The sequence below is a fragment of the Orcinus orca genome, chromosome 1 (genome assembly GCF_937001465.1).
Source record: "Orcinus orca chromosome 1, mOrcOrc1.1, whole genome shotgun sequence".
Lineage (NCBI taxonomy): Eukaryota > Metazoa > Chordata > Mammalia > Artiodactyla > Delphinidae > Orcinus > Orcinus orca.
Genome location: NC_064559.1, coordinates 176,496,373 through 176,519,153, shown reverse-complemented (window position 1 = coordinate 176,519,153; position 22,781 = coordinate 176,496,373). Strand labels below are relative to the sequence as shown.

Sequence of the window (22,781 nt, the reverse complement as noted above, 5' to 3'; positions counted from 1 at the left end):
AGGAGAGCGTCTGAGCACAGGCTGCTTCTCAGCCCCCTCGTGCCGCTCCTCCAGTCCTGCTCTAATGCACCCTGACATGCCTCTGAAGACAGAGAGCTGTTTGCAGTCAGCACCGTGATTTGTTAGTAATTATTTCCATGGTGTCACATTGCTGTCACTCTGTTAACAAAGAGACAGGCTGCCTCGGGCTGCCTGCAAGAAAGAATCGCAGAGAAAAAGGCCTGTCAGGCTCCCGGGATTCTCTGGGCTGGCTGGCTTTCTTCCCCAAACCAACATCCTTGCAGGCTTTGGAAGAAACAGTTTTACAGAACTATCAAGTCTGAGGCGTGTCACCCATTAGCCAGGGACACTGAGAATTTATCCCACCCGCTCACAGGCGCCCTTCCCAAAGGGCGACAGAACTAAGCCCCCAGAGTCCACAGATCATTCAGGCACGGGCCACTATGCCAGCTGCAGCCTTGAGTTCCCTAGCCTTCACCTTCTAAGACCCCTGTTTCCTGACCCTTCCTCCTCACTGGGGTGTTCACAGCCTCTCATGTGCTCTTAGGAGCCTGAGGATAGAAACCTATTTCAGAAGCAGCCGCCCCACTGGTATGGATGGTGGTTAGGGAGTATACGATGGCAGGGCATCTTCCCTCCTTGAATCTGCCAATCACCGTTCAAGACCAAAGCTGCTCAGGTACCAACACCTCTGTAGCCCCCAGGTGCCTGAGCACCTGTGAGGAGATCCTCTCTGAGCTGCCTGGATCGGGACAGAATCCGCACTAGGAGAGCTGGTGGTTTGCTTTAGCACAAAGTCATGTCTCCATTACCCTGGCTGGGAATTAGAGGACAGACTGGCAAGCGCTGACAAAACAGAGGTCACTCACCTTACAGGCATGGAAAGTTGGAGATTAATTCTCTCCTCTCACGGAGGGAATCAGACTCCTGGATAGTGGAAGGAGGGACCAATCTTGAAAAACCCTTTCACTGCCAAGCAGCAGCAGCAGAGAAGGGAGACGAAAGCCCACAAAAGCCCTGGAGAGGCCCTGTCAAGGTGGCAAGAGCCACTGCTACCAAGCTCCTACAAAATCCCAGGAGACAGAGGAGCCCAGGCAAGACTAAGATTCTTCTGGTATCAGGGTCCAAAAGACAGAGGGCAGGGCTGGCCGCATGCACTGAAATGTAAACCCCATGAAGACAGGATATTTTGGAAGTTTTATCTCTTTGTTCACTGCTCAATTCTCAATACCTGGGACAGTGTAAAACATATAACGGGCATTCAATAAACATCTGCTGAAAGAATAAATAAAATGGGTCACTAGGGCTCAAAGGCCACTTCCACAGGCCTGGGGTCAGCCTCCCTCTATCACAGGGGTTTAGAAAAGAGGGAGGCCAGTGCAGATTCCACAAGAGACAGGGAAGACCATATGTCTGAAGGACTGGAATTAGGGTTTAAAGGATGAGGGAAATTAGGACAAGCTGATAGGTCTACGGAGATGCTCGTATCAGATTGAACATTCACATACTTATTCGACAAACATAAACTGAAAGACTAAAGAAGGTATGTAGTCCAACAGAAACGGAACACATAAACTGCAGTACAGTAATACAGTGGAATCCTACCCAGCAATAAAAAGGCTGAACTACCGATACATACAACAACACGGATGAGTCTCTCATATGCTATGTTGAGCAAAGGAAGTCCGACTCAAAAGAGTACATCTTGTTTGATTCCATTTATACGAAAGTTAGTAAGAGGCGAATGATCCAAAAGTAACAGAAGTCAGAGTAGTGGTTACCTGGCAGAAGGAGGGCATTACTGACTGGGAAAGGCACAAGAGAACTTTCTGGGATGACGGAAGAGGTTCTTCGTCTTGATCTGGGTGGTGATCACACAGGTGTATCCTTGTATAACAATATACTGAGCTGTCCATTTCTCGTTTGTATACTGTATGCACCCTACTGCACCTATTTCATACCTCCATTTCGAAAAAGATAAATTTGTTGAAAAAGCTGGGTCTCAAGAGTCACACAAAGAATGCTCAAAAGAAACACAAAAATATCTCACCCAAAGGAAAATAGTTTCCAGCATCAACAGTGGCTCTTTCTCCCTGGAGTTCAGGACACAAACCCTCCAGCCTTCACTCTCTATTTGCCAGAGGAAAGAGAAGCCCAAACAAATGGCCAAGGCCTGGGAAGGTCCAAAAATGTTCAAAACACAAAGCAGTGCAGCCCGAGTCTTAGGTGGAGGACATCATGACCTGGCGGGAGGCCGCATGCAGCCTCTACTCCAGACCACGTGAGCTCCAGGGAAGCAGAGCTGGCGCCCCTGGGCAAGCCATGCCCTGCTGGTTCTGAGGCTCTCTGAAGCAGCCTGTCAGATTCTCCCATGCAGCGTAGAACCAGACTCCCAGACACTGCCCAGAAGAGCCACAAACATAAACCCAATTTGTCTTCCTGACAAGCCAGGTGGAGACTGGCTGAACTACCCCAACTCTGGGCGATGGTCAAGGTCCGATTGCCTACAGCCCCTCCTGCCAGCAAGGAAGAGGCAGTAAGAGCCTCATGGATGGTCAAGGGGCACTCCACCTATCAGACCGGGGACCAGAAACCAGGCGGCAACACTCACCTCAGGACCAATTAAGCAGTAAAGAGCCATCTAGTGAGCAGCTCCGCAGCTGGCTGAAGCAGGAGGCTCCCATCACCATAAACATCTCAATGCCTGGTCAGTCACTACACAAACATCTCCATCTTTTATCAGGGTTTTAACTGAGCAAAACTTCCATCCCAGGGATTCCTATAATCGCTAAAGTGCTTTAGACCCTCTGACACCTTCCAGGGGGTGAGGAGATGAGGCTGCCACTGGGGCCCCACCCTTCAGCCTAGAAACGTCCAGAAAGTGGAACACCAGAGGCTCTGTCTGCCTGTGACGGCCCGTGCTCGCAGACCCGACGACAGGACTTCTCTCTCCCCGAGTGCCCCTGCAGGCCCAAGGTCGTCCCAGGGCACACCAGCTTCCCCGGACTCAGGCTTTGAAGGAAGGCCTCAGGCTGCACCACCCACTGACCTGCAGCTCCAGGACCGCATGGAGAAGAGCAGGAAGGGAGCGCAGACCGGGAGCCGGGAGCCAGGAGCCTGCTCGGGCTCCAAAGAAGCCTGCTCTTGCCCTGAGGCCTGCCCAAAGGAAATGGACAATCCCCAGCCAGGCCTGCCATCAGGCGCCCCTTTCCTGCCAGGTCCAGGCCCCAGGACAGGTGCAGGAGGGGGCCCTCCTGCATCTGCGAGGAGGCTGGCCCCAGAGGCCGTGAGCTCTCAGGTGGAGGCGGGGCACCCCTCGCTCCTCTGCGCCCAGGAACTCGGGGCCCAAGGAGCTGTCAGGCTAACGAGGCTACCCCACCACCGCTCCATCTGAGCGTGGCAGGCTGCGCAGCACCACTGGCTTCAGGTGGCTCTCCTTTAATTAATGGCATCCCAGGCTCTGCAGGGAGCTTCACCCCACAATGAATGGCCCTCTCTCATTAGAGGCAGGCCTGCCATGATGTATTCAGGGCGAGGGCCAGGACTCATTTCCCTGTCTGTGGGTTGGGGATGGGAGGGAGGGGGGAGGCAGCAGGGAGAGATTTATATCGAGTGACTTGGATTAGCTGCAGCTGAAACATGACCCCATCAACGCAAGCTGCCTTCTTGGGGCTAACCCCATGTACCTCTGCTGACGAGAGGGCTCTAGGGAAGCTGAAGGGAGGGCAGAAGGTCTGGTTCTCGTTCTCTCTGGGCTTAGGCTGCAGCTCAAAGGCCCAGAATTCCTATACAACCTCCAGAACCCTCTCCCCACCCCGCCCGCACACACTGTGTGCACTGGGAGCCTGCCCTGACTCTGAGCTCATCTCGCCCACTGAGAGCCTCTTCATGGCCAGGAAGCTGACCCACTGGCCTCACAGCTATGGGACCGAGGCCCTGACCATGGCAGACAGCTGTTTCTCCTGCTTTCTGTAGGAAATACCCTCACTCCCTACCTCAGAGGAGGACTCCACAACATGGTAAGGCCCCGTGCCTGCTGCTGTGTGCGCAGGATGCCACGGGACATCTCAGACCTCAGGCTACCCAGCGCTAGGTAAAACGCAGGCATCAGTCTGACATGGAAACATGCTGGCAGCCATCACCTCACTGTGGTGATCCATTAGGCTGAACCCTACGTCCAGGGTGGGGAGATCCTGTGCAATATGACTCTCCTTCCCTCCCCCTGGCGCCACTTCACAGGGTTCATCAGACCGTGCAGGGTGGTCTGGGGTCTTCAGGGCAAAAAGGAAAGTGCAGCCTTCAGTGGTCCACGTTTCCAACGTACTTCTCACAGACCTGGAAAGAAGGCCACCCTGAACTCCGCTAGCCACACAAGTGGTTTTAGGCCACAGAGCTGGGTAGGTTCAGGCTGGCAGCAAAGAGCACACAGGCCTACAAACTCCCCCTGCAAATCCCACTAAATTTGATGTTCAGTTTTGCTTGTGCTTGGGAGAAGAATCCTACTCAGAGCCTGCCCTCTTTCCATCCTCAGCCCTCTTAGAACGCCAATTCACTAAGAGAGCTGGAGAGTGGGCCCTCACCTGCTGCTGCCAGCTAGTCAGAAGGTTGCTTTGAAGGCCTGCTGTGTCCCGAGGAGGCCAGGGCAGAATGCTTACCATCTGTACACACTGGCTCCATGTCACCCACACTTCTCCCGGTCCTCATGGTGGAGCATTCATGTACCCTTCCTTCCCTACTCAGAAAGAGATGTAGCTCAGTTCTGCTTTGCTAAGCCCTATTTGGCAATGTGTCTAAACACATGCAAACTTAATTAGTTCAGGAGGGGAGCCCAAGCGCTTGCAATGACAGATAAAAGTATCAGGAAATGAGACAAGTCAGGACTGCCAGGGAGTTCTTACTCAAGCCCCTTCCCCCAGCAGGCTGCTAATCAACAGTGATACAGCTCAGTGCTGAGACCAACTGGCAAACCCATGGACAAGAGACGCGTTTTCATGAGCTTAAAGACATGACGAGATGCCCCCACGTGCTTCCAAACATACTACAGGACAGAGGTGTCCAAAGTGATATTGGCAGTGGTTTCCTTAAAACAGATCTGAGGATTCATTCATCTGTAGCTCAGCAAAGAGGCTCTCAAACAGCCCCAAGTCATTCCCCACCACACCTCCTGGCCAACCACGTCCCGAAAGCAAAATGATCGTAACAGTCCAGACCTCCGCCAACACCAGACCAGGTACCAGAAGCCGAGGGTGTCAGAGAACATCCCGAGGCTCTGCCACTCAGTTGCGAACAAAGGAGAGGAGGAAGGGCGTTCCCACCAACCACAAAGCCATGGGCCATGAAGGAAGACAGAAGCAGACGGTCAGATGGCAGAGCGGTCAAACGCGTGGCTTCTAGAGTTCAAATCCCTGCCACAAATTGGTTGTGTGCCCTCGACAAATTACTTACCTCTCTGGGCCCCAGTTTCCTCATTTGTTAAAATAAAAAGTTACAAAAATAATTTTTTTCATTGGATTGTAGTAAGGTTTAAATGAGATTAATGTATAAACAGCACAGCAGGACTCCTGGGATGTGGTAAGTGCTCAGTAAGGGCTGGCCATCTTTATTACCTGATGTAACTTTCCCAGAGCAGTCCCAGCCCTCAGTCCTGGCGGCACAAATGTCTCAGAGAAAGCCCTTCACACTGCACCTAGGACCAAACTCCTCCTCCCTCGCCCAGGCCCCCCTACGCCATCTCACCCAGTACCCACTGTGGAGGGCCCAACACCCAGTGCTGGCAAGGGCAACCCAGGAGCTTCTTGGCACTAGCAGAATGGTCCTCTAACCCCTCACACTCAGGCCGGTGCAGGAGGGCCCGAGGTTTCCTCTTCCATTCCATTCTCCCTGAACCTACCCACTATGACCCTCTGCCATTCTTCCTGAGCAGGGTATTCCACAGGCCCACTCCATAACTTAGTTGTCATTTATTCAACACACATTTATTGAACAACTACTACATGTCAAGCATTGTCCTAGGGTTGTAATGGTGCCCACAATCTAGGGAAAGAGACAGACAAGTTGAGGCAGCTACAGCACACTTTCATGTATCAATAAGCACATGTGCTCCAAGAACACACAGGAAGGCACCTGGAGAAAGCTGTTAGGAGGGATCCTTAGGAATCGGCCAGTTAGAGCACCTGGCTGGGGTGGGGACTGAATACATAGAGAGCATCAAGAGATGAGGCAAGAGAAATAAACAAGAGCCTTGAAAGCTCCAATAAACAGTGTGACTTTGCCTGGAGGGCAAGGGGAAGCCTTGAAGGCTGCTGCTAAGCGGGTGTGATGTAATCTGCTACAATTAGGAGAAAGGAACAGAAGAAGCAAGACAGTCAGAGAGACCAGTGAGAAAGAAGACTTTTGTAGGAATCCAAGAAGAATACGGTGACCTGAACTAGGGCAGTGGTAGTGGGTTTGGAAAGAAGGCAAAGACTCTGAGAAACCTCTGGGACAAAGGATCAATAGGATTTGGCAATAATTTGTTATGGCTAAAGGGAGGAACCAAGGGCGATTCGCAGGTTTCTGACATAACTACTGAGTAGATGGTACCAGTCAATCATTATTTAAGAGAATGGTGGAGGACAAGGTGTTGGGAGAAAAGTAACACCTGAGCTTTAAGGGGTCGGTGTATATCTAGGTAAGAGAGAGAACGGGGGCTGGATATGAAGGCTTGGAGTTCAGATGGCAGATGGAACCGATTCCTTTTCTCCAGTGGGATCACTGCTGCCATGTCAGTTACCAATTCTCAGATGGAGGAAAAATGAGAAGACAGCATACAGAGGATAACTGAAGCTGGGGGATAGATTAGATCACCCTGATAAGTGTGAGTGTGTCAAATAAAAAGAAAAGACAGCTAGGAGAGAGGTCAAAGAAATACCAATATTTAAGAAACACCAAATTTAAGAAAAAAGGAAAGAAGAATCTGCCAAAAGGACTGTGAAGGAAAAGTCAGAGAAACAGGAGACATAAGTAGAAATGAAGAGTGCTTCAAGAAGGATGAAGTGGTCAGCTTTGCTGAATGATGCCAAGAGGGCCCAGACTGACCCCCATCAAGCATGTCACCGGCTCAGCATTTCAGCCTTCATCTACACACCCCACGAGACAGTCCCTGCCCCACAGTGCTCCCCAGGCGGGTGCTTCCACCGCCATGGGACTTCACTCCAGGTGACAGCAGTCTCTGCTCTTCCATAGTCTTGGCTGCATGACCCTAAGTAGTCCCCATTGAGTGCATGCCCCCAAATCAAGCAGTGAGTAGGGTAACATGAGCAACTGTCTTTTTTTTTTTCAATCAGAGACATCATGTTTGTTTGTACTTGAAACAACAAGAAAGGAAACCTATGCAGTCTAGAAAGGGTTCAGTCATCTGAAAAAAAAAAAGAGTGTGAATTCAGGTGTGACTTTCACACAGATGCTTCCACCTGCCTCCTGATTGGTCTTCTTCATGACGAATAAAGAACAAAATAACACAAAAAACTTCATGTCAGAGTATTGAAGTAATTGGAATAGATCTCATTTCCTTTGGCTGGACAGCATAGTATTAAGTGCTCTCCCCCAATTGGCACTCTAATAAATTATTCTTTTTTCAGAAAGCTTTCTACCCAGGTGGCTGAGTTTTTTGTTGCAAAATTAGTTCAGATGGTCTCACACAAAATAATGTTAAATGCTGAGCAAGTATCTCTTGATCTCCAGACTTTCACCAACAGAGGGGTGTAGTATGCACACCTCACAAGGAAAGCAAGGAAAACAACTCAAGTCAAATGCCAGGTCCGCATTCACACAGTCGACCTCCAATGGTAGGAAAACTCGCTATTCCAAAGCTGAGGGGGAGGGGGAGGAGGACCCTCTCAGCAGACCTTGAGCAGACCCCTGGGCCCTGCCTCCCCACAGCGGTGTCTGCTGATCCTGCCCCTCTCCTCCAGAGGGCCCCCTCCCAGACGGCACCGAGGACCAGGTCCACCCTCATATCAGCTCTTCCTTGTCCCCCACTCCCAGCCCACACCCCAGTCCTCCTGATCTCAGACCCACAGGCCACTGGAAAAGCCTTTGGTCTAGCTTCTCAGCTACCTGTGCTATTCAGCTGGTAAACACAGGTCTCCAAGCTACAGGTGAAAAGCTGAGTTCCTCAAGGGCAGCACCTGTGCCGGTGTCACTCCTCACTCTGCATCCGCCCTATCCTCCCACCATGCCGAAGGTGGAAGCCCTTCACAGAGACAATACAGAGAGCCTGGGTAGGTGGAAAGAGAGAAAATTGGTGAAAGAACGCTAAACTCTACAAGGAGCTTCACGAAACACCAGGTAAGGCAAAGGAAAGGTAGGTCAGGTAGGAAAGGCAAGCTGACCAAGAGCCAAAACCACGAGTGTCGTTTCTTCAACAGGTTTAGAAGGAAAATTAAATCTGCACCCCCTAAATTAAAACCCACTGTAGCAGGATCTATGATGATAGCATCAAAGCCCATGTAAACCAGAGTGTCAACCCATTCAGACTGACCAAAGATGGACACAAAACAATTTTGTCAGGATGGGAGCAGATTTCTTTTGTCCAGTGGGATTTCCGCTGCCACTTCAGTCCCCATTTCTCAGTGCCTCACTAATCAGGCCCTCTCCAACAAAACTGATGTGGAAAAAAAAAAGTGATGTGAAGCTGGTTGGAGGGAGAGGGGGGCTGGGAGAGAGGGGAAGGACAGCAACGAGAGGGAACCATGGCTCTGAGAGACTAGAGTGGGAAATGAAAATATTTGCCGAGTTCCTTAGACTTAGTTAAATCTGAAAATGGATGTCAAAATAAGAAGTGAGCCACATACTAACAAGTTGTGGGTGTCAGTTTAACACCACCCTTGTCAGGCTCATCAGCAGGCTTTACCAGGCATGTGAGAAAGTGGCTGTTCTGACGACAGCCATCTGACGAGAGGCTCCAGGAACATGGAAAAGCTGTGCACCGTCACGCAGCACTACTTAGATTTCCTCTCTGGCTGTTTTTATTTTGTTACACATTTAATTAAGAGGCTTCCCAGCAGTTATGTGGGGTCCTGCTTCTAAAAGGCAGGCACAGAGGTCTCCTCCCCCAGCCACCTGCCACCTGCCACCTCCCTGCTCACTGGCTTTCAGAGCTTCACTGGCCTTCCCGAGCCAGACCCAAACCAGCCACCAAAGTCCGCCAGAATCATCTCTTTTGGAAGCTATGTGGCCTCAAGAATTCAATTCTGCCTACCTCTGAGTCTGCCAATTTGAGCCTCAGTTTTTAATTGTGCTTTGTTTTTTTCATCTATAAAAGGAAGACACCACCTCCTACCCGAGAAGGCAGTTAGGAGGACTGAGTGAAATATAGTATGTGCTCATTAACATCTGATTTCCTTTTATGTGTGATTTGATTCCCCAACCCTATCCCTCTTCTTGATTACACCAGTTCTCATGAAGATGCAAAGCAGCCTCCCGAGTCACCAAAATCTGTCCAGTGCCTACTGTGCCAAGGCCTGAACCGGTGCTGTAGGCCAGCACAGGCCAGACCCAAGGAAGATGGCATCTCCTCTCCTTCTCATGCAGAAACCAACCAGACGGTCCCCAACATCACACACAGGAACGCTTTCATATACACATATAAGTACACACCACTCACAGGCATCACAGAAGGTGCTGAAACTGGGTGTTTGGGACACGAACACATCAAAGAGAGAAAGCCACTGGGAGAGTGGGAGTCTCAGAAGGCTACCTGGAGAAACTGGGCCTCTGGTCTGGGCCACATGAGCCCCAGAACTCTGGGTGTCGGCCTGAGCCCCGCCCCACCCCAGACAGCTTCTCCTGTGCTGGAGCTCCTCGTAAGCCCCTTCCCACTTCGAGCGCTCAAAGCTGCCCAGGATGCCGTAACAGAGCAACAACAGCCTTCCTCCTCCTCACCTTCTCCGCGGAACCCTCCCCCAACTCAGCTCTGCCTCCAGGCCCAGCCACTGTAATTTCCCTGACAACGAGCGTCAACGGGAGCTCCGGAGCCTGTGGTGTGCAGTCAGCACGCACACGACCTAAGGGCTGAGGGAGACAGGTGCACAGGCGCTTATGTGATCCAGGCCTGCCCTTCCTCCCGCCTCACCTAGAGGGTTGGGTCCAATAGCAGGCTGACAGCCACCTGGGTGCAGAACTTCACCTCAATGCCCAGCATCCAAAAGGCATAAAAAGGATCTTGGTGAGAAAGTAATGCCTGAATTTGTAGGAAATGTCACTCTAGAGCCACGACTCCCCACCCCGGCCAATACCCTACCCTATGTTCAAAAGCTCACACACTCACACACACACACACACACACACACACACACACACACACACACACAGTGCTTGCTGCCACCTTCAGTCACAAAGAACACAGAGGTATCGATTCTATCAATCCTCAGCAAACAGTGCCCCACTACCTCCACCCCGCTTTAGTTCCTTGGGGGCTCTCTGAAGCCAGGTGTCCAGGAGGACAGCCAAGAGGCAGAAGTGTCAACCCAGCAGAGGAACCAGTTCTGTCTTCCATAACTGGGGCAGGATCAGGAGACAAAGGAGAAAAAGCAGTGGCGACAAAGGAGGAAAGAGGAGGCTGGTGACCTGGGCAGCTTCCTAGAAGCATCCCTGTCTCATCCTCACAATGGGCTCTCCGTGGGACCGTCAGGGCCTCGTATCCCAGATAAGAGCCTAGCCTAGTATAATGGTTAAGAGAATGGACCCTGGAGCCAGGTTGCCTGCGTTTGAATTCTGGCTCTGCGTGTTCTTGGGCAAGTTACTTAACTTCTCTGTGCCTTAAGGTCTTCATCTATAAAATAAGAATAACAAGAATCCCTAGGGTTAGTAAATGACTTACTATTTCCAAAGCATTTAGAACAGTAAATACTATGTATTTGGTTTAGAAGAAAATTTAAGACCCTCTTTTACCTCCTTCTTTTCAGGGCAATAACATGTAGCTCCACAACAGGATGGGCTGCCCTGGCAAAAGCAAGAAGGCAACAGCAGTACTAGCAGTACTAGCAGTACTAGCAGTACTAGCAGGGTACTTGGCCTGTCCACTCCTGGTTCTAGAGGCAGAAGGCAGGGCTCTCAGCCCTTGTCTTGCCCTGCTGACCCCAAAATCCAGGGACTCCCCGACCCAGGTGCCCTGAGGCTTGGACATCTGAGCCTGAGAAAGGCAAAACCTGGTCCCGCAGATTCCAAGCCCTGCCAGCAAAGGAGTCCTGCTCATACTCACATGACTTTTAAGTCCCAGTCTCCACAGGTGACAAAAATTGACTTGACGTTTGGATCTAAGAGGCCTTCCTTCGCCATCCACTCATCGACCCTCTGAAAAGTACACAACAAGAACAGATGAGATTTTCCTTTTTTTTTCCCTGAGTCTGTGAAGAGCCACACAGTGAAACGCAGATAAGCTGCTTGTAATCAGAGCAGGAGAAAATTGTAATCTTATCCCTCCACTCTGGGGTCTCAGTCTTGACTCAGAACTTTGGAGGCCCTTGCAGGACAATCCCTGCAGGCAGATCCCACAAGCCCAAGTGGTGGGGGGCAGGGGCCCCTCCACTCCCCCAGTGCCTGGCAGCCCACCCTGGACAGGATAAGGACAGATCCCAGTAGGTCAGTCCACATACCTTTGGTCCTCAAACAAAGGCACAGCCTAGCACACTCACAGGCTGTCCTGGGGCCACGAGAACAGGCTGGGAGGAGGCCCCATGCAGGGAACTCCAATCCACAGGTTCATTCGCTCATTTATTCATTCCACCCTCCCACCAAATGTCTACTAACCAAATTTATTAATTTGGTTATTCCCCAAATGAAGGTGAAGTTAATTTTCACCATGAGTCTAGCAGAAGAGGCTCCTCTGCCGGGCTATAGGCCCATCTTGACAACTGGGATAGAACTGCCTGCTCCAGTCGCTAGAAGCTCATAAACTGGCCCCAGACTTTGTATTTCTCCTCTCCTGGTTGGGGATTCAAATTCAGCGGAATCTTCTGAAGGCTGAGCTCAATTCCTAGACAGGGAAAGAAACTAATCCTAAACACACTTTAAGTCTTTCTTCCCCTTCATCCCTTTGATTCATTTTATTATTTGCCTCACACTGGAAGTACAAATACTAAAATCAGTATATACCGAGAAAATTATCATAAAGAATTCATGAAGCATTGCCTATTTTTCAGAAGATCCTAGGCATGGGGCAAGAGTGCGGCAGATCACACTGCCGTTCCACTCACACAGGAGAATTATTTTTAAAGGCTATATTGCGTAGTCGTTAGAAACGTGGGATTGAAAGTCAGACACATCTGGGTTCTAACCTTGGCTCTTCCATATCCTGGCTGTGTCACTGATGGGAAATCATTTAAAAGTCATATAACCCCTCTGAACTTCAGTTTCCGTCATCTATAAAACGAGGTAGGATGACTAACCTTACAGGGTTGTTTTGAGAATTATATGTGATAATGTATTAAGTGCCTACCTAAAAATAGACAGTAGGCTGGGAAGGGGAGAAAGACAGATCATCTTAATACAATATAATAGAGGCAGCAATGGAGAAGTACCCAGGATGCCATCAGACCAAGAAGAGGCAGAGGCTAGCCTCACCTTTTACAGGGAAAGGAGTCAGAAAGGCTTCATAAAGATGACTGAACTAAGGGCTTGATGACAAAACTAAGAGTTTGCTTGACAGCACGGAACACAGGAAAGGACACTCCAGGCAGAGGCAAAGGCTTAGGCACAGACATTTTGTATCTGATTAGCAACTGTCTGTTTAATGTCTGCCTTCCCCACCATACTATCAGCATCACAAAGGCAGGGACTCTTAGCTGTCTTATTCACCGTCTTAATCCCTAACCCAGCACAGTGTCTTCTTGATTAAAATGTGAGTAAGAAATAATGTGACTGGAGTCCGCTGTGATTGAAAGGTAGGGCAGGAACTGAGGCTGGGGGACTAGGTTAGGCCAGATTGTGAAGGGCCTTGTGTGCCCAGCAGGTAATGGAGAGCCCATGGTAATCCTGGGCTCCTTGGAACCGCAGAGATTCGGGAGGCCTGACCCATGCCGAAGCAGTCCTGGAACAGGGCCAAGGATCCCATCTAGGTCCACGACCACAGCAGCCCTATCTCCTGGGACATCGGGGCCACTCCTCAGTACCGGACTCTGCAGACCCTCTTCACACCAGAGAATCCTCCTCAGCCCGAGGGTCTCCCCAACAGCTAAATTCTGGACCTTCCACTGCTGAATGGTTTGTCTCCCCAGTCACTCTGGCCCAAACCCTTGCACGACACACACATACATGCACGCACACATGCATCCTTTCCCCAGGGTCACCTAAAGAAAATAAGGCAGACTTTACATAAGAAAAGAGGTAAGGCAAACCTGAAGGTCCCTAAGTCAGCTAATCTCGCTCCAGTTCACTGGCCTTAAATCCCCAAGGTAAGTGCCCCACCTGCTAGGGGGCTCCCCAACGCCCCAATTCCTGCAAGTGGTCCTGGAAAAGAGAGCAGGACAGGACAGGACAGGACAGGACTGTCAGGAGGAAATGCCCAGCAAGACCAGGGCTTCACCATGAGAAGCACTTACTGCTCCTTCGAAGCTTAGGGCCGAGGCCATTCACTCATGCAGCAGATATTTAGTGAGCAGCTTCTGCTACGAGCCTGTCCAGGAAAGTGATACTTTTGTAATCAGGACTGTCCTTTTCCTTCCCTTCCTGTTTGAATGGATAAAGGGTTGGAGGGACCACCAAGACAAGCCCCAGTCAGCCAGCCCTCCTGGCTATTGAAGGTCTAGAGGAATGCAGACTGAGCCCTGCTTAGAACAAATGTGTCAGGCAAACATCTAACTGGCCATCTGCTCAGGGCCTTGCTTAGGACAAGAACTAACTCTTCAGCTCTATAACCAACTCAAGGCTAATGGGAAAGAGTAGAGCCCAGTCTGGTCTCCTTGTCCTCCTGGAGACTTCCTATCTAGGCCAATGCCAGGAATCTCCCCCTCTTCACCCCCAAAGTATGCTGAAATAGCAGAAAGTAGCTTCCTGGGTGAGACTCAGAATCCTCTGAGCATCCTGCTCCAGAGCTGGCCTGGGGTCAGCAGGAGGAAGCCTTCTGAAGAACAATCTCCCCCTCAACCAGCGCCACTGTGGAGAAAACTCCATAACCTCGACAGCGCTGGTTTGGTGCTGGCCCAGAATAAGCATCTTCCTCCGGGGATCCCAGCCAGAGACACTCCAGGGAAAAGCTGCCTGCCCCCTTAGCCTCGCTCTGGGATGCTGGCTGGGAGATAGGGAAGGAAGGGTCCCTTCTTTCTCCTTGAGTCTGGGCCCAGAGGGAGCAGTCCAGGCTGAGGACCCCCCTTAGTCATAGGGTGAATCTCCCCACCCAAAAAAGAGGGTCAGTGGGGCTGGGAGACACCTCAGAGCCCATCTTCTCCCAACCCCACAAGAACCTGACCAGCCACAGAGCCTGGGCCTGCACACTCCCTGGGACAGGGAATGCACTTGGCCACTGGGTGAGCCTAGACCTCTCTCTCTGGCCCTAGTTCCATCCTGAGGAGCCCCAGGAAATTCAGTCTGCATTTCTCTCTCCCATGGGACAGGCCTCTAGGCTCAAGAAAGAGCTCTTCCTCCCTCTCCAGCACCCTGCTCCCTCCAGGTGGACTACCTCCGAGGCAGATGTGCTCTGCTATCCTCCCAGACACTCTGCTCTCTCCTGTGATATAGGGGCTGAGCTTTGGGTTTATTGCTCTTAAAGATAAATAAAGCACCTAAGGAGATCCACAGGCTTTTTCTCTTCTCTTCTCCCACTAGAGAAGGGAGTGGGAGGGGGACCTTTCTCCCTCTCTGAAAACCCCAGGCCCGCGGGGGTGGGAGATGAGCTGAGGCCAAGCACCGCTTCCTGACTCCCTCAGGCTGGAGCACAAGCAGCAGCGTCTTAACCTTTTCCAGCTCCCGGAGGAGAACATCCCAGAAGTGTGGTCTCTGCCAAGGGTTCTAAAGCCTTTAATTTGATTTTCCTCACATAGGCAATTGTTGTAATTATTCTGATTAGGAATCATTACCCAGCGCAGCCTCTGCACCCCTGACAGGCACGATGCATCCAGCGGCAAGCTGCAGTGGGGCAGGCGGGCTGGCCGCACCTCCTGGAGGAGCTGACAGCAAACAAAAGCCATCGATGGGGAGTTCTGCGTGAGTTAATGAAGTGCTCACATGCCACAGGAAGCCAACACTAAAGCTAAACAAAAACACCTCCAGTCCCCGGGGCCAGCCCGCAGTGCTGCAGCTTGGCTCCCCTACTCCCAGCCGCCCAGCGCGGGCTGCCCGAGCCGCCGGAGCCGCCAGACAGCACAGCCACAGGCCGGGAGCTGGAGGGGCCTCCACCAACCCCCGGTGGCACTCGGACATCTCCGTCAGTAACCCTGATGGGAACAGCTGGAGATGACAGATCAATGGTTCAATACTCTCAACAGCATGTCACTGATGTGACAGCAAATGTTATTCTAATCAAGCCATAATCATAGTCAAATTACAGGGCTACGTTCTCAAGAGGGGAGGGAGAGGAAGGTGAGGAAGGCAGCAGGAAGGGGTCAGAGGTCAGGAATTAAAGGTCACTCAACCTACCTCCAGCACTTGCTGCAGGCTTGGCTGACCATCCACCATGGCTTGAATAATCCCGGTGAGCTGAAAGAAAAGAGAAAGAGCCGATGGGTGGAAAACCAGGGCGCAGGGACTCCAAGCTGGACTGGATCCTTTCCTTTCTGTTTTTCTCCTTCTACCGTAAAGACTCTGACCTGCACAGCTGTAGGCTCCGAACCTGACAGAAGCCTTGGGAATCAAGTTTCCCCACAACTTCCTGCCCCAAGATGGGGGTACACATCCACATACCGACCACGGGGTGGGTCTCAGACCTGTTTCAGCTTTCATTTTGCAGAAAATTTGGTTTTATGTGTCTTCTGAATTCAATAGGCTCAATAACTCCCCCCGAATTACAGTGAATTCACCTCCAAGCTTCTCAGAAGTTCCTGCAGAACTCGGGGAATGCTCACATGGGACCAGCACACTTGGTTCCAAGTCCACCCCTTCTCTGAGCGCCAGTGTCCAGCACTTCCCCCTCTGAAACCAGCAATGGGCCGGGGGAGCCCCCCAGGCATCCACCCTTCACCCCGCATACCTGGGCCCTCAATACCGGCTAGCCAAGCAGGAAACAGGCACCTTTAGCAGACAAAAAAGCCTACGAACCTAGTCTAGAGAATTTCTGACTCAAGGGCTTCCGCTCCCCCCAGGTCAGGCCTAGGTTCAAACCAGCTTGCTGCTTTGTTTTGTTTTGAAGTGGAAAATACCCCTCAAGCGCAGACTAGATAGGCTGCCTGGAAGGCTTGCGGCAGGAGGCCCCCTGCACAGACGTGGGCCCAGCTGGAAATCATGGTGGCCAACATGTCCCCAGCCACTTCCAGACAGAGTAGCATCTCAGGCCTGCTTGGAAACTTTTTTTTTTTAAGTGTGTGTGGGGGGGTGGGGATTAAACTCCAATTAAACTATAATTACATTTAATGAATACCAAATACCCAACTCACAGAAACCGCTGGCTCTAAGAGGGAAGGTTATTTTCTCATAGCGACTTACATGGAATGGTAATACACACCTTTTAGGGAAGAAATTTTCATTTTAAGAACGCTGAGTTCCTCTAGGTGGGTTTCTGTAGTTCATCAAGTCATTATTAGGTGGTATTTTAAGGAAGTGTAAGGACACAGCCACTCTATTTTATATTCCAGAAACTGTTTTTATATTAATCTGTATTTTAATTGGGTAACAGCTGCTGCCTACAGACTTCCCATGGTCTAAAAGGAAAATAAATTAGAAAGATTAACTACACTGTTGTTTTGCGAGGCTTTAACCCACAGCATGCCCACCCGGCTGGCACCTCCACACCCTTTCCTTGCTTGGGAGACCAAAGAACTGCCCAGCAGAGGGAGGGCCTGAGCCAAAGAGAAGAAAAGGTGGTCGGTCCCCTGAGGGCTGGGGGTGGGGATGGGGAAGAGCCCAGGGTCTGTAGCTTTCATCTTGGAGTGCTAAGACTCCTCCTTTTATTTAGTCAACATCTACTCCTGGAGAGGCTTGGCCCCATTCTAGGAAGCGGGGATCCAGCAGTGAAGAAAAGCGTGGAAACCCTGCCCTTGTGGAATCTGCGTTCTTCTTGGCAGCCCCGTCCTGGCCCAGTCCAGCCAGCACCCAGAGCCTGTTGGCCTTCCCGACCCACACACTGAGCAGGAAGGGCCCTGCGTTTTGTCTCAAGCAGGGGCCGGAGTCCAGAGTAGGCCTGTTGCCAACTCCAGGTCCAATAGCCAGATGACTGGCTGGCACCCATGCACCTACCACTGCCCTTTCTCGCCCAGCTTCTCTCCTGCTCAGTTCTCCCGGGGCCAAGTCACATCCCCAAGCCTGGAGCTGGGGCTTTGGGTCAGGACTATCCTGGAAAAGAGGGCCCACAGCCATTCTTCTCGGAAAGCCCCAGGGTCTGTGTACAGTCTCATGTCCAGTCTGAGTTTCCTGGGGCAAGGTTAGGTCTACTCCTCTTGGCTCCCACCAAGCGTCACTCAGATGAACACTGAAGGGCTTCCAGAAAGTCTCGCTTACACAGGAAACCAATGGCACCCTTGCCAAAAACCCTCCCTCCGTGGAGATGGGACTTAGGTCAGCACTTGTGTACAAGGTCCACAAGCACCTTCCCTGGGCCCCAGGAAATGCACTACACAGAAAAGAAAAACCGGAGCGCTGCTCTGCAGGGTCTCTCACCACAGACTAGGCCCACCTCTTCCCACCCTGGGGTGTGGTGAGGGTGGGAGCCTCCCGGATCCTGGGGCTCTCTCACACTCCTCTCCAGGGCTCAGCAATCCCAGAATCATTCAGCCTGGGAGGAGCCTAGTGAGCTCAGCTCCCTCCCTCTCCATGCTTCCCAGACCACCATGTCCAGCAGGACATGACTTACGGCTTACAGCTGAAGGACTTGAACTCAACCCCCAGAGACACAGGGGCTGGAGATCCTTTCAGGGGCAGGCCTCACTCCCCTGCATTAATGCCTCCAACAATGGACCACATCTTATCAGCTCTGCCAAGGCACTGGATGAAAAGGGAATGAAATCTTAAAAGTCAGTCCCTGTACCTGATACTGACAACCTATAAGACTTGTACCACAAACTGTGAGGAAGAGAGACAATATAATAAAATAAATACTGGGAAGTTATACCTTATGCCTAACCTAAATCTTTCATGCTGCTCTTTAAGCCCATTCCCACTTGGGTTAATATATGTTTGTAAAAAGCTTTCACAGCCTCACAATGAAAGGTACTAGAGCAAAGCCAAGTATTTATTAAGCTGAGAACCAGGGCTCACAGGCTAAACAGAGCTCAGAGACCTTAACCACTTAAAGCAGGAGAGGTGAGAGGAAGAATTAATGTGTGCTCTGTGGCTCCTTTCACTGAGGGATTACAGATTAACTCCCGCTTCTCCAGACTCAGAAACCACAAGGCGAGGAGCTTTTGACCCTGACTGATAACATGGCTGGTTACTGAGATCCCCTCCCGCACAAGGGCTTTGTCCAGGAACGAGCTGGCTTCCTCATAAACACTGGCAACTACACGAAGCAGCCCAGGACACTCGGTGCCAATAGCATGTCAGCATCCAGTGCTTTCTCCCTTCACAGTTTATCTCCAGCACAATCGTATTCTGACACCAAGACAGTTTGTTGATTACATAAGCACTTGTCTCTGGTGTGCAATCTGATAATCAGACCCACTCTTTCTCCTCAGACAAAGAGACCAATAAATCTCACCCTTTATAAGTACAGGTGCAAGACAAAGCCCTTTACTGGCAGTTAGCAAAATGGGTATTTTTCCTGGTTTTTTTTTCTCACAATGACAACAACAACAAAAAAGACTGCACATGGTCAGCCCAGCTGCTAGAGACAGAGATCTGATGAGTTGGAGCAGATTCTAGAGGTGGTAGGGAAAGGAAAGAAACACATCCCATCCTATCTCTGTCAGAACCATGTCTCCAGACCAACTATCAACTGGAACTAAGAAAGGACCTCAAGAAGGCTAACAACATGTTCATTACACAGAGCAAGTAAGAGTGTCTACATGTGGGCTGCAGACTCACTCAAGGCAGAATCCCTCTTCCTACTGCCCAGCACTGAGCCTGTCTCTCTCCCAACACAAGCATGTGCTTGTGCATGTACACACACAGTCAGGGTTCTTAAAACACTTCTTGTGCAAGAGAGAAAATCCTACCAGAGGAGCTGCTTAGGAAAATCTGGAGGTTTTTGTTCCTCACACTTACTAATGAAAGATTCCTTCTGGCCATAATGACCTCCCTCCCGACCCGCAAAGGCAACTACCGCCAGATTAGATGAGGTCTCAGAACGACAGCCCCGTCCCGTGTCCATGCCTCTCTTTGCATTACAATCCATCTAGTATGAAGATGGGGCAATATTTAGATGATCTGAGGTTTTACAAAGAAGACTTTACTTACTCAAAAGAGCAACTCAGCAGTACAGCTACTCTGAGGGGAGGCAAGGTGTGGTTGAAAAACTCCTTGACAATATTCACTCAAGGGACACGTAGTTTTACTTGGTGCCAGGCCCTAAGGATGGGACCGAGATGGATCAGATCTAATTTCTGCCCTCAAGGAACTCACAATCTAGTGGAGAGAGGATAAATGACTGCAGTATAATGTATCTGCCTGGTGCTACGCTGGGGTGAGCACAGCCCAGCCTGGGCTCAAGGAAGGCTTCCCAGAGAAGGTGACCCTGAGCAGGGTGCTGGAGGACAAGTAGGAGGGTGGGCGCAACACAGAGGCAGAAAGACCATCACGTGCAGAGACAGACTGAGGGAAGTGAGGGGGAGACGAAGCAGGGAGATCTGAGGCTGGATGCAAAGGCAGGGACCAGGCCAGGGAGAGTTCTGAGCTCTGGAAGCCCGAGACAAAATGGCAGAATCCATACCTACAGCACAGCCACAGCCTCACTGCAGAGCAGGCTTCGTAATAAGGATCCCACCACCAAGCCTACTACCCTCCAAATTATGTATGTGTGTCCTTGGGTGAAACTTTCTACAAAAAAGAAACATCTTTCATCAAAGTCTCACAATCGGGACTTCCCTGGTAGCGCAGTGGTTAAGAATCGGCCTGCCAATGCAGGAGACACAGGTTTGAGCCCTGGTCCGGGAATATCCCACGTGCCGCGGAGCAACTAAGCCTGTGCACCACAACTACTGAGCCTGCGCTCTAGAGCCCGCGAGCCACAACTACTGAAGCCCGTGCGCCTAGAGCCCGTGCTCTGCAACAAGAGAAGCCACCGCAACGAAGAGTAGCCCCTGCTTGCTGCAACTAAAGAAAGCCCGCACACAGCAACAAAGACCCAATGCAGCCAAAATTAAATAAATAAATTAATTAAAAAAAGAAAAAAAAGAAAAAGGCTCACAATCCTTCCTCCCCTTCCCCAAAAGAGAAGCAGCAGCAGCCCTGCTCTGAAAAGAAACCCTTTTCCCAATATTCTCAATCATCCATTCCTGCCCAGGGCTGAGTTCCGGCAGCGCTCTGCTCCATTCCTAAACAAGTAGCAACTTCCCCAAATTTAGGCCTGCCTGTCTATGCCAGGCAGCAAGCTGGAACTGGAGCCCCCAAGGGGGAGGTCACACATACGGAAGAGGAAGAAAAGGATAAGAGGACATTACACTTTCAGGCCAGTGGAGGGCTCAGGTATCTGGCTGGTTTAAGGAAAGTCTTCCCTTCCCTTCCCATAAGGAAGGGGATTTTCATCATCATTAAAATGATGATTTTTTTCAAAAGGGGCAAACAGGACAGATTAGCACCCCCTAGTGGTATAGATAATTCCCAGGGGAAAGAGGGAAGGTATGTACCTCTTGACCCCAGAGGAAGCAAGAGCCTCAACATCATTGGTTGGAACAACAAAAGGCTTGAGAGACTAGACACCTTGGCAGATGGATGCCTACAACAAAAGGCCCACCTGGGTCACTGGCATCCAGCCCTGGAGAGACCCTTAAGACTCATATTTTGGCTAAGTCAGTCTCAGAGCCCACTGAGCACCCCCAGCAGTGCAGGCAGGCCCTTCCCCAGCCCCTTCCACACCAAAGGGATTGTTTCGGGATTACTCAAGAACTTCTTTCCTCCTGTTTCATTCATATGAAGAAAGTAGGTCTCTAAATGAAGGCACAAAGTCTCTAATGTATTCTCACCCCAAATGCTTAAGATTCCAAAAACGCTCATGTTTTCCCATCACCTCTACCACACACACTTGACTGGTGATTCCACCACACACAGCTTGTGGCTACCACAGAGTAAATAACACAATGCACCGCAGGGAAAAGCAGCCATAGAAGGCCTCTCCACACAGTCCTGGGAGCCAGACTCTTCAGGGGCACCGCCTCTCTGCCGATGGCTCTTTGAGCCTCCAGCAAGCATCAAGATCTCAGTTAGTCCCGGTTTCACAATCTGTGAAGTGGGGCCATACTAACCTGTTGGCAAGGTGGCCGAGTACAGAACCAGCCTAGGATAAGGATAAGGACATTTCAGCCTCAGCCAGGCTGCCCTCATACCCCACTTGGACTGCTCTTGTCTTTCCTCAGTGATAGCGCTGTGCTTCCCACAAATTCAGCCAATGCTTCACACAGGACCACTTTGCTCAAGCACAGAAAAACATCACCAGAAAGCTAAGAAAGCCTGAACATAACCTCTGCTTCCAAGAAGCTGAAATCTTCACCTCTTGCCAAGGGCCCTAAGGGAAATGGAACTGAAAAGAAGCTGAACCCCAGAGGCACCACTCTGCTCCTAAATTCCAAGTACCTGGTCACCAAGAAGGGGAGGGATGACAAGGAAGGGAAAATGTTGGGGAAGCTGGGACAGATTGTGCCACTGCTCTCCCTGGGTCCCCCAATGACCACACTGGTCCAAGGGGAGTGGCAGGCTTTGTAAAAAGCTGACTGGGTCCAATGCACACCTGCCTTAACCACTGAAAAGACCTAAGCAGCGCGTATAGAGCACCAGTGATCCCCAAGCTCCCGTCCCAGCAACCCCTGCTGCCCAGCCAGGGCCCTTACCTCTGTACAGAAAGGAGTAAGCTGTGGATGGACTACGGGCTGGACATACATGTGAAAGGTAGACTCAATCTCCATGGTCCGGCCATTTAGCTTCAGGATGGGGAACTCGATGATTTCCTGGAACAGCAGAGGCACAGAAAAGGAGGAATGAGTTTTTCTTAACTAACCATTTCAAATAACTCAGAGTCAAGAATGGGGGAGTGTTTTGGACTCATTAGCTCCTGCCAGGCCAAACCCAAGATTGAGTGAGATGGTGCCAGCTCAGTTATAATCCTAACCCTCCCGCTGTTAACATCCTCACAGGTTCCAGGGACTCGACACATATACCATTCCCACTGTCTCTGGAAAGGGGAGGGAAGACAGTGGGAACATCTGCCCTGATTTCCCCAACTGGTTCTCTAGCAGAGGCCTGCTCACTCGAGCCCCTAAAAGTAGGACCCCCTTCCTCTTGCCCAGGTCCCTGCCCTGGAATGGGCCTGGGTCTCCAGTCACATAAATAACCAGCCATCAGACTAATGCACAGACTTCCATATATGAAGTTTAAACAGAGCCGATGAGTTTCATTAGTTTTTACAAAAGGAAATAAAAAAGATAAATAATAAATAAAGCCAAAGGGGCCAAAGGGGATACTGAAGAGGAAAACTGAATAAGAGTAATAAGAGTTAGTGCCCTCCCACC

At 50.8% G+C, this 22,781-nt stretch overlaps 1 protein-coding gene across 17 annotated transcripts in view; it reads right to left on the bottom strand.

Annotated features, from left to right (window-relative positions):
- ERI3 (ERI1 exoribonuclease family member 3) overlaps window positions 1-22,781 on the bottom strand; it is a 129,970-nt gene that overhangs the window by 74,467 nt on the left and 32,722 nt on the right. For 10 of the 17 annotated variants that reach the window (XR_007471442.1, XR_007471444.1, XM_049697349.1 and 7 more), the window contains 4 exons: window positions 22,104-22,220; window positions 15,613-15,672; window positions 15,054-15,143; window positions 11,243-11,334 (listed from right to left, as the gene is read on the bottom strand). Coding sequence is in view for 14 of the 17 variants with exons in the window: in XM_049697349.1 (XP_049553306.1) it covers window positions 11,243-11,334; window positions 15,054-15,143; window positions 15,613-15,672; window positions 22,104-22,220 (359 nt within the window). In the remaining 3 variants the exon portion in view is untranslated. Of the gene's footprint in view, window positions 1-5,031; window positions 7,397-11,242; window positions 11,335-15,053; window positions 15,144-15,612; window positions 15,673-22,103; window positions 22,221-22,781 lie in introns of those variants that run through there. The other 7 variants (XR_007471453.1, XM_012531836.3, XM_049697370.1 and 4 more) reach the window with 3 other exon arrangements.